Source organism: Salmo salar, chromosome ssa13 (assembly GCF_905237065.1).
Source record: "Salmo salar chromosome ssa13, Ssal_v3.1, whole genome shotgun sequence".
In the NCBI taxonomy this organism is placed as follows: domain Eukaryota; kingdom Metazoa; phylum Chordata; class Actinopteri; order Salmoniformes; family Salmonidae; genus Salmo; species Salmo salar.
The window spans coordinates 20,363,545-20,381,807 of NC_059454.1; the positions used below are offsets into that span (position 1 = coordinate 20,363,545).

Here is an 18,263-nt window from a genome sequence, read left to right on the forward strand (position 1 = left end):
CAGCAGCCTCCACTGACATCAATGGATTTAAAACACAGTGAGTATAAATAGGTTCATGGTGTAACTTAAATGTACATTGATATAAATATAAATAGTACACAACTTCTGCAATATACTGATATGCATCTTGATAGGTTGCTTGATAGGTTCCCCATGATTTTGGATTGCATGTATCCCTTCTGCTTTCTCCTAATTCACACATGGCTGCCCTTGCAGGGGACTTCTCAATGCCACCAAGAGAGCCAATCAGGTGGGCCATTTCCTGTGGATTGGGTCGGACAGTTGGGGGGCGAAGAGCAGCCCAGTACACCAGTTGGAGGACGTGGCAGTGGGAGCAGTCACTATACTGCCCAAACGCTCATCTATTAAAGGTAATAGCACACACACACACACACACACACACACACACACACACACACACACACACACACACACACACACACACTGTTTTACCAGTCAGCTGTACTGTAACTTATTTAGCAGTTCCACTCTGTGTCACTGTGATGATAGCCACTCATCATTACAATCTGGGGCCTAGGTGGAAAGTGAAGTGTGGATTTTTGTAAAGCTTTTTTTAATTAGAGTGATCTAGACAGGACAATAGTTGGCAAGATGAGTATATTAAACCAGCATGCATCATGACATCCCTTTCAGAAGAAATTCAGCTGAGTCATGATTAGTCATCATCTCTTGTCACAGTGCTTCTGAAGATAAAACTGACTGTGTGAGAGAGCAGAAACCTGTGGAGAGATTTGGACCTTGAGTACGTCACTGCTAGAGATGATACATCAACCCAAACTCTGTCTTTGTGCTTGTTATCCATTATTATTAATACTGCTTATCTATAGACTTCATTGTTTATTAATTCATTTTCACACAGTATAAGTAAAAAAAAGAGTTCAATCAAAATTCATCAAAATATACAGTACATAGGCCGTAGGTGAGGTGAGAACTGATTGGACTTATAGAAACCTCACAGTAGGCTTTCTCATGAATTACAATGCCCAAAGAAAAAAATGTATTACAGGGTACTGTCCTTCCAGGAAATACTATAGCATATAGACTTCACATACAAAACCCATTATTATTGTCCCACAGAATGAAATCGGGGAGGGGACTGTGGATCGGTCTCCATCCATCCGTTCGTCCGTCCATTCTTACATTAGTCACATGCGATATCTCAGACAGCACTGGCCCGATTTTGATGAAACTTGGGTGAATGATGCGTCTTGCCATAGAGATCGGTCATTTACAAAATTACACTGATTGGCCCAAGAAAGGAGTTATAGCAATTAAGTGACATTTGTGAGTCTCACCAGAGAGGAAGAGGCGAAGCGATAAGGTTAACTGGGCCCAAAATCTGTCTTCTCCAGCAAATGGTGCTTTTGAATTTTTTCCGCTCACCAAGCGAGGAGTTATTGTATGGAAGTCAATGGGAGAGTGTCGAATTTGGTCAACAAAAAATGTAATGGCTTATTTGCTATGTGTGGCTTATTTGATTGAGTAGATGTTTCGTAGCGCTTACTGTGGGTTGTTACGAGTGTACTGATAAGTAGGACCAGGGTTTGAGTAGGTTACTTTATAAATGTAATCCGTTACAGTTACCTGTCCAAAATTGTAATCAGTAACGTAACTTTTGGATTACCCAAACTCAGTAACGTAATCTGATTACATTCCATTACTTTTAGATTACTTTCCCCTTAAGAGGCATTAGAAGAAGACAAAACTGTATGTTACCAATTCAACAACATCTATTGCAGGATAAATCAATGTTAAAGTTTACATAGCTGGCCATATATGGATGTTCAATTTTACTTATTGGGTTGGTTATGTAGGCTTCTTCTCACCTATCGCTTTCTACTACATATAATAATATGATTAAAAAAAGCTGAGGGATGGGCCTGGAGAAATGTAACCACTCTCAGATTAATAGACAATACTGCAGTATGGATGCAAGGACTGATCGTCCACCATCCTTCACTCTGTGGTCCAACTCATCCCAAACCATCTCAATTGGGTTGATGTCGGGTGATTGTGGAGGCCAGGTCATCTGATGCAGCACTCCATCACTCTCCTTTTTGGTCAAATAGCTCTTACACAGCCTGGAGATGTGTTGGGTCATTGTCCTGTTGAAAAACAAATGATAGTCCCACTAACCCCAAACCAGAAGGGATGGCGTGTTGCTGCAGAATGTTGTGGTAGCCATGCTGGTTAAGTATGCCTTGAATTCTAAATAAATCACAGACAGTGTCACCAGCAATGCACCCCCACACCATTACACCTCCACCTCCATGCTTCACGGTGGGAACCACACTAGTGGAGATCATACGTTCACCTACTCTGCATCTCACAAAGACACAAAATCTCAAATTTGGACTCATCAGACTAAAGGACAGATTTCCACCGGTCTAATGTCCATTGCTTGTGTTTCTTGGCCCAAGCAAGTCTCTTCTTCTTATTGGTGTCCTTTAGTAGTGGTATCTTTGCAGCAATTCGACCATGAAGGCCTGATTTATGCAGTTTCCTCTGAACAGTTAATGTTGAGATGGACTCATGACATCCCGGAAAAATTGGAGTTGTGCCTGTTTCTCACACACGTATCTGCCCTCTCATTGGCTAGAATGGTCCCACCTGATCTTGCCTTCTCCTGACCACCTTCTGGTCTGGATACCAGTCTCTTTAGCTAACATTCCACCACTTGCCACTCCTTGTCATTCCCAAAGAGTCTTTGGCACATGACATGGAGTATAGAGAGGAGATTAGCTAGAGAGAATGGTACCCAGACTAACTACTGCCTTCTATATTTTAAGCCATTTATTTTCATTGTTAGACCGGCCACTTGAGTATCTGGTAAATATAATGGATAATCTGTGGTCACACACGATAACTGAAATGTGCTAGTCACACGCGATATATCAATTGGCCCAAGGGGGGTGCTGAATCATTCGTGGAGGACGACATGTTTATTATTGTCTTGTTTATTTTGCATCCTGCTTTTTAATTAATGTCATATTAATGTAATTTCCAAGATGAAAGCCCTGATTAAAGATCCATGTGGTACACAGGAACTCCAGCGGTCAAAACTTGATAAAGAGTGGTTTATTTGTACTTGGTAGCTATGAGACTAATACAACTCCTAAATGCCAGTACAGCTCAGCGCTGCAGCTGCAGCAACACTGCCCAAGTCTCGCATCATTTCCCCTAGGTTGGGTTCTGTTGGTAATTGGTGCAGATCTCAAGAATTCTCTTTTCTTTTTCGATTCTCCAGGGTTTGATGAATACTTCACCTCGCTCACCCTGGAGAATAATCGCCGGAACGTGTGGTTTGCCGAGTTCTGGGAGGAGAACTTTGACTGCAGGCTCCTTAGTTCCTCCAAAAGAGAGGACACCAGCAGGAAATGCACAGGTAGGTAGCCAACAGAGATTTGTTTGGTTATGTGGTTTAGTTTTTTCATGTTTGTCTGTTTGTGGGAGGGGTCATTACTATTGGCAATGGTGCACTATGAAAATAATACCGATGTAGGATCTACATTTGATCACCCTGTTGCAGGTGAATTTGAAGTTTAAAATGGCTTCTGAAATTTGTAATTTCCACTTAGAAATGTCAGACTTGATTTTCTCTTAAGAAAAATATATCAACCCCTACAAAAATGTCCATGAATTATAATCCACGTAATAATTCACACTTCCTGTTGCTGCAGGATTATTTTTTAGAGGTATCTTAAGATAATGGTAGTACACATCTTTACAAATGAGGACTCTGAGGTGTAGTCCGCTGGATAATGTAAATAGCTGGTCCTACTGGGAGAGTAAAGTTGTGCCCAGCTGGGTAATGGCATCATGCCAGCAGTGCTAAGCTGTGATATGTATGCTAAGTAGGTAGTAGAGCAAACATGCATGCCATTTGGAGAGGTGCTGAGCAGAGGATATACACAGAAATGATGAAAGTAAGTAAAGCTCTGCTACAGTAGCTCACTATTGATGCTCCCAAAGAGCTTTATTACTGACAATGTTTTGATCTTGCTGCAAGCATTATTTGCAATGAGGTGTGTTGGGACTTGGGAACATTGATAGTGTGGAAGTGTTGCTTACTGTGGTGGATACTTTCTATCCTATAGGTATGCCAGCAAAAGCCGAAGATATACAATGTCACAGAGTCAATGCTAGTGACAGGGATTGATATATTTTACATGGCTTATGGCTGAGATGTACAGAAGGTCCTTGTAGTCTCGCTGACCATACAGTAGCTAGCTATAGCAATTAGAGTGACAGGGAGTTGTTGGTATAATATCTTATATATATACCATCTTTCATAATTTCTTTATGTGCCACATGCTTCAGATCCTTGCACTTACTAAACCACATAAAACATTTATATAGAATATCAACAAAGCATATAAGCATTGTACAAAGACACAAAAAGGTCAGTGTAGAGCTGCTTCCATTTCTCCATCTAACCAAGCTGATCCATATCCATATTTATGAATGTCAGGTACTAAGGGGAAGGTTATTTTTTTGCATTCAAAGCTTATGCATTCAATACTCTACTCGCTGCTCTGGAAAACAGGAAATGTTATGTGTGGGCTGAAATGTATGTTGAAAGGAGAGAAACTGGAGAAAATGTCAACACTTATTACTTTTGACCTCCTTCAGCTTGTGCCAGTCTCCCACGTTGTAGTCATATTCGTCATGGCCACACAGCCTGTCTTTTTTCCTTCTTCTCAAGTTTGCAATGTGAACTGGGAGTCTTTATTTGGTACTTAAATGTGAAAATCACACAGTAATCTCCTTGCACTCTAGCAGCTTTCCCCACAGTGCTGTATAGCGCCCCATTCATCTGTTATTTTGCACTGTGTATTGATGAGCTGCTTTCCTGTTAATGCATCCTTGTTCATTACTGCCTGCGTATTTCAAATGAATATATTCAGCGTCCATATGTCATGCTTAATGATAGAACATGTTCACATTAGCACGTTGAAAATGTGCAAAATACCGCAGTCAAAGGATCCCCACCTAAACTAAGTGTGTGTGAGAGAGCGAAGAGATCCCCTACCAACCTGAAGCCATTCATTAGACATTCAGTCAAGGTATCACCAGTGAAATGAAAACGCCTTCAAAATAATCCATAGGGAAAGGGAAGAGAACGTAATAGAACATGGTTCTGCCAGCAGTGCTAGGAGATGCCTCTAGACCAGGGCTGTCAAACTCATTCCATGGAGGGCCTAGTGTCTGCTGATTTTTGGTTATAAGACCTAGACAACCAGGTGAGGGGAGTTCCATACTAATTAGTGACCTTAATTCATCAATCAAGTACAAGGGAGGAGCGAAACCCACGGACACTTGGCCCTCCGTGGAATGACTTTGACACGTGCTCTAGAAGCTCGTCAAGGCCTTGAACACTCTTAAAATGGGACAAATGCGATACAAATATATAGGGCCTATAGCGGCCTGACTTCACTATAAAATATATGCATATGTACATATGGTATTCATTTATACCTGGTTGTCTCCTCCTTGGCTAGCACTTCTTGTTTTACACTTCTACAACAGGACTCTGCAGGACTATGACCCATGCCGTGCTACAGTATATGAACAGGGTGACTAATTCACAGTGTGTGACTGTCCTTTTCTTGTCCTTTTTCTTTGGTCCTCTGTAGCTCAATTGGTAGAGCATGGCACTTGCAACGCCAGGATAGTGGGTTCGATTCCCGGGACCACCCGTACGTAAAATGTCTGCACGCATGACTGTAAGTCGCTTTGGATAAAAGCGTCTCCTAAATGGCATGTATTACATATGCCCTCTCCTCTCTCCACTGTCTTGTCCCTCAGGCCAGGAGCGGATCGGAATAGACTCAAAGTACGAGCAGGAGGGGAAGGTGCAGTTTGTGATAGACGCGGTGTACGCAATGGCTCACGCCCTCCACAACATGCAGAGAGACCTGTGTCCTGAGCACTCTGGCATCTGCCCTGTGATGGAGGCAGCTGAGGGGAAGACCCTGCTCAAGTACATACGCAACGCCAGCTTCAACGGTCAGTACATTGGTTATCCCCTGACCATGTTTATTTGTGCATCCTCATTAAACATATAGGCAAAGTGAAATGCCGCAAGTTTCATATAAGTACATATTTTTATTTGAAGAAAAAAACTTTTGTTCCAGTGTGATTTGTTTTGTGCAAATACAATTAAACAAGGACAGGTGAGAGGTAAGATAGAAGCAAGGACAGTAAAGGGATAGAGTGGACATCGCTTTAAAATCCACATGTTTTTCTCAGTCTACCAAATATGGCGGCACAATTGAATTTGCCATTTCATTTCTGAACATGCAGTCACTAGAGGCACTGGATTCTCCTATGTGAGACGTGTTGAGCAACAATTAATTAAACATTATAAATGAAAGTGCCAGCGGACCACATACTGTAAATTCTCCAAATCATGTAATGTCCAACTCTCTAGATCCGTTCTACTAAATCAAATTCTATGGAACAATAATTTCTCCATGGGAATGAATAAAGTTTATTGAATTTTGTTCAATTGAATGGAGGAATGTTTGGAGGGTGTACAGTAGGGGTGGTGTGTTGTATGAGAAACCTTGCCTGGGAGATGGTAAATTGGTATTTCTCAAGTATGTGTTGTTTCTAGGTGAAATGGGTGAAATAAAAATAAAATACAATTCTACGTGGCATAACCATTTCTAGAAGAGACTTATGCAAGGTCTGAAGGCTAATATTTTCTTTTGGTCTCAGAAAGAATTTAGAAAAGCCTTTGCAGCTGCCAACTTCTCTCCAGTTGGTATTTATCAAAATTCATGCGGGGGCACAATTCATGCAAATGTACAATAATTAATAAGTGTTTCTCACAGCCTTCAGAAAAGGCTAACAAGCTGTTGCTGTATTTTGTTGCACTCTTTCTGAACCTATACAGTACCTGCTATGCACTTGCAATAACACTGTCACAGAGGAATGCTCGGCTCACTAAATTAGCCATTGCCCGGTCTGCCCCGGCTGATTCAGTATTCAGATTCACTAACCCTTGTACTTGTAAGCCAACACTGGTACTCCCATAGCTTTGACAGCCATATCTCTTTGTTCTTTACTGCATCCTGTCTGGACTGTGTTTGTGTGTGCATGTGCGTGTGCACGTGCGAGTGTGCGTGTGTGTGCATGCTTGCGTGCGTGGGTGCGTGTGCATGTGCATATGCATTTGTATGTGTCCATGTGTGCCGTATTTGTTGCTCTCCCCACGGTGCTTGAGACACAGAGCTGAAGAGAGTGAAAGAAGGAGAATAATTAAACAAGAGAAGCGCAGCAGTGGAGCCCCCAGTCCACCCACACTGCTCAACACAGCACAGCAGCAGTGGAGCCCCCAGTCCACCCACACTGCTCAACACAGCACAGCAGCAGTGGAGCCCCCAGTCCACCCACACTGCTCAACACAGCACAGCAGCAGTGGAGCCCCCAGTCCACCCACACTGCTCAACACAGCACAGCAGCAGTGGAGCCCCCAGTCCACCCACACTGCTCAACACAGCACAGCAGCAGTGGAGCCCCCAGTCCACCCACACTGCTCAACACAGCACAGCAGCAGTGGAGCCCCCAGTCCACCCACACTGCTCAACACAGCACAGCAGCAGTGGAGCCCCCAGTCCACCCACACTGCTCAACACAGCACAGCAGCAGTGGAGCCCCCAGTCCACCCACACTGCTCAACACAGCACAGCAGCAGTGGAGCCCCCAGTCCACCCACACTGCTCAACACAGCACAGCAGCAGTGGAGCCCCCAGTCCACCCACACTGCTCAACACAGCACAGCAGCAGTGGAGCCCCCAGTCCACCCACACTGCTCAACACAGCACAGCAGCAGTGGAGCCCCCAGTCCACCCACACTGCTCAACACAGCACAGCAGCAGTGGAGCCCCAGTCCACCCACACTGCTCAACACAGCACAGCAGCAGTGGAGCCCCCAGTCCACCCACACTGCTCAACACAGCACAGCAGCAGTGCACTTTTGTCATGTCTTAGTTCAGAGCCCCATGCGAACATATGAATCTTTCATCTCATACAGCGCTCACACAAAGCTGTCCACACAGATCATTTTGTTCCCTTGGAAATAATGGGAAATATAAAATAGAATGGTGTTTGTAATGGCTTTCTATCTGCATGGAGAGCCACGCTGCTTAATTGTTTGCTTACTGACAGACTGTGAGTATTTGTGTGTGTGTGTGTGTGTGTTAATCTGTGTGTGTGTGTGTGTGATTCTTTGTATTTCCATGGGCGTAGAACAAGACAGTCTTGTAGTCCTGTCATACCCACTGCTTACACTGTACTATGTCAAGACCTTGTCAACGACAAGATACAGTATGTCAACAACTCTATTGTCTGTCTGTTGGAAGAAGAAGTGGCAGATTGTTGACTAGCACAGCTGTGTGTGTGCGTTTTTGTTTCACTTTCATAGTAAAGAGGATTCTGCCTTTCTGCAGCCATATGTTTAGTACAAGTATTGGAAATGTAACACTTTACATGAGCCTGTTTACATTTACATTACATTTACATTTAAGTCATTCAGCCTGTTGTCTTAAGGGCTACATAGTTGTGTCATAATACTGACGTAATACTGATGTCCTTAACATTCATGACAGCTGATGTTATCTTATGACAACTGACAATATATTGTCTTGACACAAACCATTGTTTATCTGCAAAATGTCCAGGCATAAACATGGTCAGCTGGCTTCCCCAATATACTGTATGTGAGGGAGGAAAGGATGGGAAGTGTTCAAGTCATGTATTGTTATGTACAATGCATCGACACTAGTGGTCCTGCTAGTCTCATGTTTATTACACACAGTTCAGATAGGGCTGAATGGGACCCTAGACAACCTATTCATATTCTGCACACACAGAGTGAAAGTTGTTTCAGTGACTTCACCTGGGTTATTCAGAGAATTAACTCCCCTCGTCGGAACCCAATTGAGCTCTTCTAATACACCTTGCAGACCATTAACACTGCCATTTCAAAAGCGGTTTAAGGTAGTGCATAGTGTATGACTAATGCACAGGAATCTTATCGAGAAAACTTAAGCAACTTATTGACTTTGATGGTCATACAAACTTTGAGTGTCGGATTGGGTCCTCCCATGAGAGTTCTGTATCCTTTAGGTCTCTTCCTGTATGTATGGTGCATCTAAATAAGCTTGTTTTACTTCCTGTCATCTCTTTGCTTGCTGTATGAGGGGAGATTTTTGTCTTGCTCTTTAGTAGAATGTTCAATGACAAATGTCCTTGGGAAAAAAAATGGCATCTAGGCAGCTGACAGTCCCTACTGACACAAAAAGTGTCTAAACTAAAAGCAAAGATTTACAGTGTTGGGGTACAGACTGTATCTCACAAAGACTATGTCCTACACAAACACAAAGGTAACATGTCCCCCAAAATCCTTTTGGACAGGTGATATTGGTCCTTTTCCTTTAACACATTTTATAGAGCTATTACTGAAGTTAATTCCCATTCCACATCTGATCTGAGTCCTGCCCCCCGTCCTATATAAAACATGGTATCTCATATGCCTTTGAATTATTGTATTTACTGCCAAGGTGTTAAACTGAAGGAGTAATACTGTCTCTCTAACAATGGCTGGATGAGGGCCATCGACCTTACTGTGTGTTGTATAGCGCTCTATGTCACATCAAAAGAGACACTTGATTCTCTGGGACAGAAACATACAGATGTAAACACACATCCACGCACACACACACATGAATCAGGCCCCTTATTTCATTTCTCAAATACTGTGTTTGTGATGTCATGATGCCACACACAGCATTATCAAACCTCCCCATGTTTGATTGTAAGGAGGGTGTCGTTTTTTATGTTTAATTTGGTCATTGCCAAACATAGGAAGACCCCACTGCTGAAGGAGACACAAGAAAGCCTGATTGAAATTCTCAAAAACACACCTAAATAAGCCTAAATCCTGGGAAAATGTTCTTTGGACCAATGAAACAAAATTAGAGCTTTAATCTTTGGCAATACTGATCAGCACTCTGGTTACTGATGACCAAATGAAGCATTCAATGAAAAGAACACCCTCAGTCAAACATGGGGGAGGTTTGATAATGCTGTGGGGTTGCTTTGCAGCCTCTGGTACTGGAGGCCCCTGAAAATGTGCAAGGCATCATGAAATCAGCATATAATCAAATATATTGGTGTACAGTGTTCAACCTGTGTCTAAAAACTGGGTATCCATTGAAGGTTGTGGGTCTTCCAGCAGGACAACAATCCCAAAAACACACAAAAAAACACCCAGGAAAGGTTCCAGAAAAGACGCTGGACTGTTCTGGAGTGGCCAGCAAAGAGTCCAGACCTGAATCACATCCAAAACCTAAGCGAGATCTGAAAACAGCGTTGGTGGAGAGCACCCCTCAAATATTGAAGAATTAGAGCAGTTTTCTGCTGAAAAGTGGGCCAAATTGCCAGGAGAAAGGTGCAGCAAGCTCATTAATAACCTCTAGAGGCAGTATTTTCACGGCCGGATGGAAAACGTACCCAATTTAAACAGGTTACTACTCTGGCCCAGAAAATTGAATATGCATATTATTAGTAGATTTGTATAGAAAACACTCTGAAGTTTCTAAAACTGTTTGAATGGTGTCTGTGAGTATAACAGAACTCATATGGCAGGCAAAAAACCTGAGAAAAATTGAATCAGGAAGTGGGAGAATTTAGAAATGAAGTTTTTGTTTAGAATCCCTTGTAAAACTACAGTGACATAGGATTTACGTTACACCTCCTAACTCTTCCATTGGCTGTCAACAATCTTTATGAACAGGTTTCAACCGTCATCTGTTACCGGGCAGATCATTTTGGCTCAGTCAATAATTGGCCAGTCTGAGGAGAGGTGTCTTATGATGTGTGTACACGTGACGTCATCGTTTTTATATTTTTCTTCTGGGATGAATAGCTATTGCCCAGGTGGTAAAATTATCGCAATTTTACGTAAAAAAATACCCTAAAGGATTGATTGTAAACATCGTTTGACGTGTTTCCACAAACGGTAATGGAACTTTGAACATTTCGTCTATGGATTTGCGTCCACGCCACATGGCATTGTAAAGTGTTCTGGATGGGTCAACAAAACGGACGTATTTGGACATAAATGATGGACTTTGCAGAACAAATGAACATTTCTTGTGGAAGTGGGTGCCCATCCGAGTGCATTCCGCCGAAGATCAGCAAAGTAAGTAAATATTTCAAACATATTGTTAGAGATTTGTCCACGCCGTGGTTGTAGGCTAACTGTATAGCTTAGCATTGAAGGCTAAGTTCTGTACTCAGAATATTGTGCTTTTTCCGTAATGTTATTTTTAAATCTGACAAAGTGGTTGCATAAAGGAGTAGATTATCTCTAATTCTTTAAATAATTGTTATAACATTTTTCAACGTTTATGAGTTCTTCCGTAAATTAAATGTGCCTATTCACCGGGAGTATTGGGGAGAAAACATTTTCTGAACGTCACGCGCCAATGTAAAAATTGGGTTTTTGGATATAAATATAAACTTGATCGAACAAAAAATGCATGTATTGTCTAACATGATGTCCTAGGAGTGTCATCTGATGAAGATTGTCAAAGGTTAGTGCTTAATTTTAGCTGTATATCTGGTTTTGTGATGGCTATCGTGCTTGTAAAATGGCATTTTTTTTTTTGCTGAGGTGCTATGCTAAAATAATCTAATGTTTTTCTTTCACCGTAAAGCCTTTTTGAAATAAGACAATGTGATTGGATTAACGAGTAGTGTATCTTTAAAATGCCGTATAATACTTGAATTTTAATTTCGAGATTATTTTGTTTTGAATATCGCGCCGTGCTATCTCACTGGTTGTTGTCCAACCAATCCCGTTAGCGGGATTGTATCCTCAAGAGGTTTTAATAAGTGTTTGTCTACAGTTATCTTGGCCAAAGGCTGTGAAACCATGTACTAGCTCCGGCATGTCAAAAAAAAATCCATGCCATTTGTCTTTATTGTGTAAATTACTTAAGTTTACAAAAATACAATTGGTTCTGAAATGTTGAAAATCCAATATGAAGGTGTGGAGACTTTTCTTTTCTTTTTTTCCTTTTTTTACAAATTCTACTTATTTCACTAGAAATCAGGCATTATGTAAGAAAATTGCAAGGTTGCCAATATACAGTATTTGGCAACAACTGTACAAAATTTGAATGTCAGATTGGGTCCTCCCATTAGATTTCTGCATTCTTTAGGTCTCATCCTGTTTGTATAGTGCATCTAAATGAGCTTGTTTTTACTCCCCGTCATTTCTCTGCTTGCTGTATGAGGGGAGATTTTTTTTCTTGCTCTTTAGCAGAATGTTCAATGACAAATGTCCTTGGGGGAAAAACTGGCATGTATGCTACTGACAGTCCCTACTGACACAAACTAAAAGGAAACGTGTGGAGCGTTGGGGTACAGACTGTATCTCACAAAGACAACGCCCTACACAAAACACAAAGGCAGCATGTCCCCCAAAACCATTTTGGACAGGTGTTATTGGTCCTTTGCCTTTAACATATTTTATAGAGCCATCACTGCAGTCAATTCCATTTCCACATCTGCTCCGAGTCCCCCCGTCCTAAATAGAAAATGGTTTCTCCTATGCCTTTGAATTATTGTAGTCACAGCCAAGGTTAACTCACTGTTAAACTGAAGGAGTAATACAGTCTCTCTAACTATGGCTGGATGAGGGCCATCGACCTTACTGTGTGTTGTATAGCGCTCTATGTCACATCAAAAGAGACACTTGATTCTCTGGGACCTCCTCATTATGGCGAGGTGTTAACACACAGAAACATACAGATGTACAGTGCATTAGGAAAGTACTCAGACCCCTTGACTTTTTCCACATTTTGTTACGTTACAGCCTTATTCTAAAATGGATTAAATTGTTTTTTTTCCCTCATCAATTTATATACCCCATAATGACAAAGCAAAAACAGGTTTCTCGAATTTACATAAGTATTCAGAACATTTACATAAGTATTCAGACCCTTTACTCAGTGCTTTGTTGAAGCAACTTTGGCAGCGATTACAGTCTCAAATCTTCTTGGGTATCAAGCTACAAGCTTGGCACACCTGTATTTGGAGATTTTCTCCCATTCTTCTCTGCAGATCCTATCAAGATCTGTCAGGTTGTATGGGGAGCATCGCTGCACAGCTATCTTCAGGTCTCTCCAGAGATGTTAGATCGGGTTCAATTCCGGGTTCTGGCTGGGCCACTCAAGGACATTCAGAGACTTGTCCCGAAACCACTCCTGCATTGTCTTGGCTGTGTGCTTAGGGTCATTGTCCTGTTGGAAGGTGAACCTTTGCTCCAGTCTGAGGTCCTGAGCACTCTGGAGCAGGTTTTCATCAAGGATCTCTCTGTACTTTGCTCCATTCATCTTCCCCTCGATCCTGACTAGTCTCCCAGTCCCTGCCGCTGAAAGACATGCCCACAGCATGATGCTGCCACCACCATCCATCACCATAGAGATGGTGCCATGTTTCCGCCAGACATGATGCTTGGCATTTAGGCTAAAGAGTTCAGTCTTGGTTTCATCAGACCAGAGAATCTTGTTTCTCATGGTCTGAGAGTCCTTTAGGTGACTTTTGTCAAACTACAAGCGGGCTGTCATGTGCCTTTTACTGAGGAATAGCTTCCGTCTGGCCACTCTACCATAAAGGCCTGATTGGTGGAGTGCTGCAGAGATGGTTGTCCTTCGGAAAGGTTCTCCCATCTCCACAGAGGAACTCTGGAGCTCTGTCAGAGTGACTATCAGGTTCTTGGTCACCTCCCTGACCAAGGCCCTTCTCCCCCGATTACTCAGTTTGGCCAGTCGGCCAGCTCTAGGAAGAGTCTTGGTGGTTCCAAGCTTCTTCCATTTAAGGTATTTATGTATTTTTTATATATATATACATTTGCAAAAATGTCTAAAACCCTGTTTTCATTTCGTCATTATGGGATATTGTGTTTAGATTGATGAGGGAAGTGGAAGAAGTCAAGGGGTCTGAATACTTTCCGAATGCACTGTATACACACACACACACACACACACACACACACACAAAAATCAGGCCACATACCTATACAGTGAGGGAAAAAAGTATTTGATCCCCTGCTGATTTTGTACGTTTGCCCACTGACAAAGAAATTATCGGTCTATAATTTTAATGGTAGGTTTATTTGAACAGTGAGAGACAGAATAACAACAAAAAAATCCAGAAAAAACGCATGTCAAAAATGTTATAAATTGATTTGCATTTTAATGAGGGAAATAAGTATTTGACCCCTCTGCAAAACATTACTTAGTACTTGGTGGCAAAACCCTTGTTGGCAATCGCAGAGGTCAGACATTTCTTGTAGTTGGCCACCAGGTTTGCACACATCTCAGGAGGGATTTTGTCCCACTCCTCTTAAAAAAAAACACCTAAACAATCCTAAATCCTGGGCAAAGGTGTGGAGACCCAAAGTTTTTTTCAAATGAAACATGCATTATGTAGGAAAAGTGCAAGTGTGCCAAAATACAGTATTTGGCCGCAACTGTACATACTTTGAAGGTCAGATTGGGTCCTCCCATTAGATTTCTGCATCCTTTAGGTCTTGTCTAAATGAGCTTGTTTTACTTACTGTCATCTCTCTGCTTGCTGTATGAGGGGAGATTTTGGCCTTGCTCTTTAGTAAAATGTTCAATGATAGTGTCTTTGGGAAAATAACTGCTGTGTAGGCTACTGACAGTCCCTACTGACACAAACTAAAAGGAAACGTGTGGAGCGTTGGGGAATAGCTTGTATCTCACAAGACAACGTTCTACATAGGGTTGCAAAATTTGGGGAACTTTCAATTCATTCCATGGTTTTCTCGAAATCTTGGTTGGAGGATTCCGGATTTCCTGATTATTCCCTCCTTATTCCGGGAATTCCGGGAATCCTCCAAATGGAATTTCGGGAAAACCAGAGAATTTATAGAAAATTCCTGGAATTTTGCAATTCTTGTCCTATACAAAACACAAAGGCAACATGTCCCCTAAAACCATTTTGGATATGTGTTATTGGTCCTTTTCCTTCTACAGGTTTTATAGCCAGATCTATTACGACAGTCGACCTAGCGCTCTATGTCATATCAAAAGAGACACTTGTTTCTCAGGATCTCTTTATTATGGCGAGGTCTTATCACACATAAACATACAGATGTATACACATATGCACGCACACAAGCACACGAACACACACAAACACAGTCGCACACACGCACGCACACACGCACACATGCACACTTCATCCAAATCAGGCCATGGATGTCATTTTTCCAATAGCGTGTTTCAGGTGTCCAGAACCTTCAGTAAGCTAATAAGCCAAATCTGTGATTCTCTGCTTGAGACAGGCTGCTACAAATTGGGATCAGATGGGGACCCTATGATTCTGTGGCTGACCTATTTATCTTCATTTCCTTTACAGATGGGGACCCTATGATTCTGTGGCTGACCTATTTATCTTCATTTCCTTTACAGATGGGGACCCTATGATTCTGTGGCTGACCTATTTATCTTCAATTCCTTTACAGATGGGGACCCTATGATTCTGTGGCTGACCTATTTATCTTCATTTCCTTTACAGATGGGGACCCTATGATTCTGTGGCTGACCTATTTATCTTAATTTCCTTTACAGATGGGGACCCTATGATTCTGTGGCTGACCTATTTATCTTCATTTCCTTTACAGCATGTGTGATTGAGAAGGTTTGCTTTTGACCTGAGGAAATGTGCAACCGTCTTGTAGAATGGCCACCATATGATTTCCTAATGCAGAGCTGTAATAACCTACAGCTGCACACCACTCCAATGATGCTGCACATCTATCTAATGGTGTATCACACAGATCTGATGCTGAAGTGCTGAGATGTGAAATGTAGGGCTGTGGTGTGGTGTTGGCTAGCCTCAGCACATGCTCTTTCACAGGGAACACAGGTGAGGTCTACTGCACAGCAGAGCCATCATCAGTCCGTAGGGAGCTAGCTGGTCTTGCTAGCATTATAATGAGGGTACATGGTCATTATGAATAGGCTATCAGCACATGAACACACCCTGTGGCTCTCGATGCCCACAGAACCTTTTATAAACAGAACAAGGGACACTAGGTTAAATGTTCATTTTTCTCTCACTAGGGTTGATGTACTGTTGGACCAATGTGCACTGAAGACTAACCCCAGCCTTTATTAGTCTTAACTGTCACATCCTGACCATAGAAAGCTGTTATTTTTGTTTGGAATGATCTCCAATTAGAGGCAGCTGGTCCTCGTTGTCTCTAATTGGAGATCATACTTAAGTAGGTGTTTTTCCCACCTGGGTTTGTGGGAGATTGTCTTTGAGTTAGTGTATGTTTCACCTCTGTGTCACAGTTTGTTGTTTTGTTATTCAGTTTATTTTTATGTATTGCATAGTTTCACAGTGAAAATAAAATGTGGAACGACACACGCTGCACTTTGGTCCGCTCCTTCCTACGACAACCGTGACATTAACTTCAAATATGCATGTGTAGTTCAATTCTTCGCACAAATACAGTGCATTTGGAAAGTATTCAGACCCCTTGACTTTTTCCACATTTTGTTACGTTACAGCCTTTTTCTAAAAGGGATTCAACCTTTTTTCCCCATAATAAATCTACACACAATACCCCATAATGACAAAGTAAAAACCAGTTTTTAGAAATTTGTGCACATTTATAAAACAAAAAAACTGGAATAAATCAAATCAAATAAATCGAATCAAGTGTAGACCTTACTGTGAAATGCTTACTTACAAGCCCTTAACCAACAGAGCAGTTCAAGAAGAGTTTACTAAATATTTACCAAATAAACTAAAGTAAAAAATGTAAAATTATGAAAAGTAACACAATAACAATAACGAGGCTATATACAGTGGGTACCGGTACCGAGTCAGTGTGCGGGGATACAGGTTAGTTGAGGTAATTTGTTCATGTAGGTAGGGGTGAAGTGATTATGCATAGATAATAAACAGCGAGTAGCAGCAGTACAAAACAAATGGGGGAGGGGGGTCAATGTAAATAGTCCGTTGGCCATTTTATTAATTGTTCAGCATTCTTATGGCTTGGAGTTAGAAGTTGTTAGGGAGCCTTTTGGTCCTAGACTTGGCGCTACGGTACCGCTTGCCGTGCAGTAGCAGAGAAAACAATCTATGACTTGGGTGGAGTCTCTGACAATTTTATGGGTTTTCCTCTGACACTGCCTATTATATAGGTCCTGGCTTGGCTCCAGTGATGTACTGGGCCGTACCAATACCCTCTGTAGCGCTTTAAGGTCAGATGCCAAGCAGTTGCCATACCAGGCGGTGATGCATCCTGTAGAACTGCTGTAGAACTTTTTGAGGATCTGGGGACCCATGCCAAATCTTTTCAGTCTCCTGAGGGGGAAAAGGTTTTGTCGTGCCCTCTTCACAACTGTGTTGGTGTGTTTGGACCATGCTAGTTAGTTGGTGATGTGGACACCAAGGAACTTGAAACTCTCGACCCCCTCCACTACAGCCCCATCTGTGTTAATGGGGGCCTTTTCGGTCCGCCTTTTCCTGTAGTTCACGATCAGCTCCTTTGTCTTGCTCACATTGAGGGACAGGTTGTTGTCCTGGCACCACACTGCCAGTTCTCTGTCCTCCCTATAGGCTGTCTCATCTTTGTTGGTGATCAGGCAAACTTAATGTTGTTGAAGTTGTGTTTGGCCACGCAGTCGTGGGTGAACAGGGAGTACGGGAGGGGACTAAGTACATACCCTGAGGGGCCCCAGTGTTGTGGATCAGTGTGGCAGACGTGTTGTTGCCTACCCTTACCACCTGGGGGCGGCTTGTCAGGAAGTCCAGGATCCAGTTGCAGAGGGAGGTGTTTAGTCCCAGGGTTCTTAGCTTAGTGATGAGCTTCGTGGGCACTACGGTGTTTAATGCTTAGCTGTAGTTAATGAAGAGCATTCTCACATAGGTGTTCCTTTTGTACAGGTGGGAAAGGGCAGTGTGGAATGCGATTGAGATTGCGACATCTGTGGATCTGTTGGGGCGGTATGCGAATTGGAGTGGGTCTAGGGAATCCTGGAGGATGCTGTTGATGTGAGCCATGATCAGCCTTTCAAAGCACCACATGACTACTGCCGTGAGTGCTATGGGGCGGTAATCATTTAGTATTCAGACCCTTTACTCTGTACTTTCTTGAAGCACCTTTGGCAGTGATTACA

The 18,263-nt window shown here is 42.3% G+C and overlaps 1 protein-coding gene across 2 annotated transcripts in view; it reads left to right on the plus strand.

The window, feature by feature from the left end:
- Positions 1-18,263, plus strand: part of LOC106566674 (metabotropic glutamate receptor 7) — a 143,923-nt gene that overhangs the window by 68,387 nt on the left and 57,273 nt on the right. For both annotated transcript variants that reach the window (XM_045693027.1, XM_014134936.2), the window contains exons 4-6: positions 217-371; positions 3,269-3,406; positions 5,830-6,030. In XM_045693027.1, the coding sequence (XP_045548983.1) occupies positions 217-371; positions 3,269-3,406; positions 5,830-6,030 (494 nt within the window). The remainder of the gene's footprint in view (positions 1-216; positions 372-3,268; positions 3,407-5,829; positions 6,031-18,263) is intronic.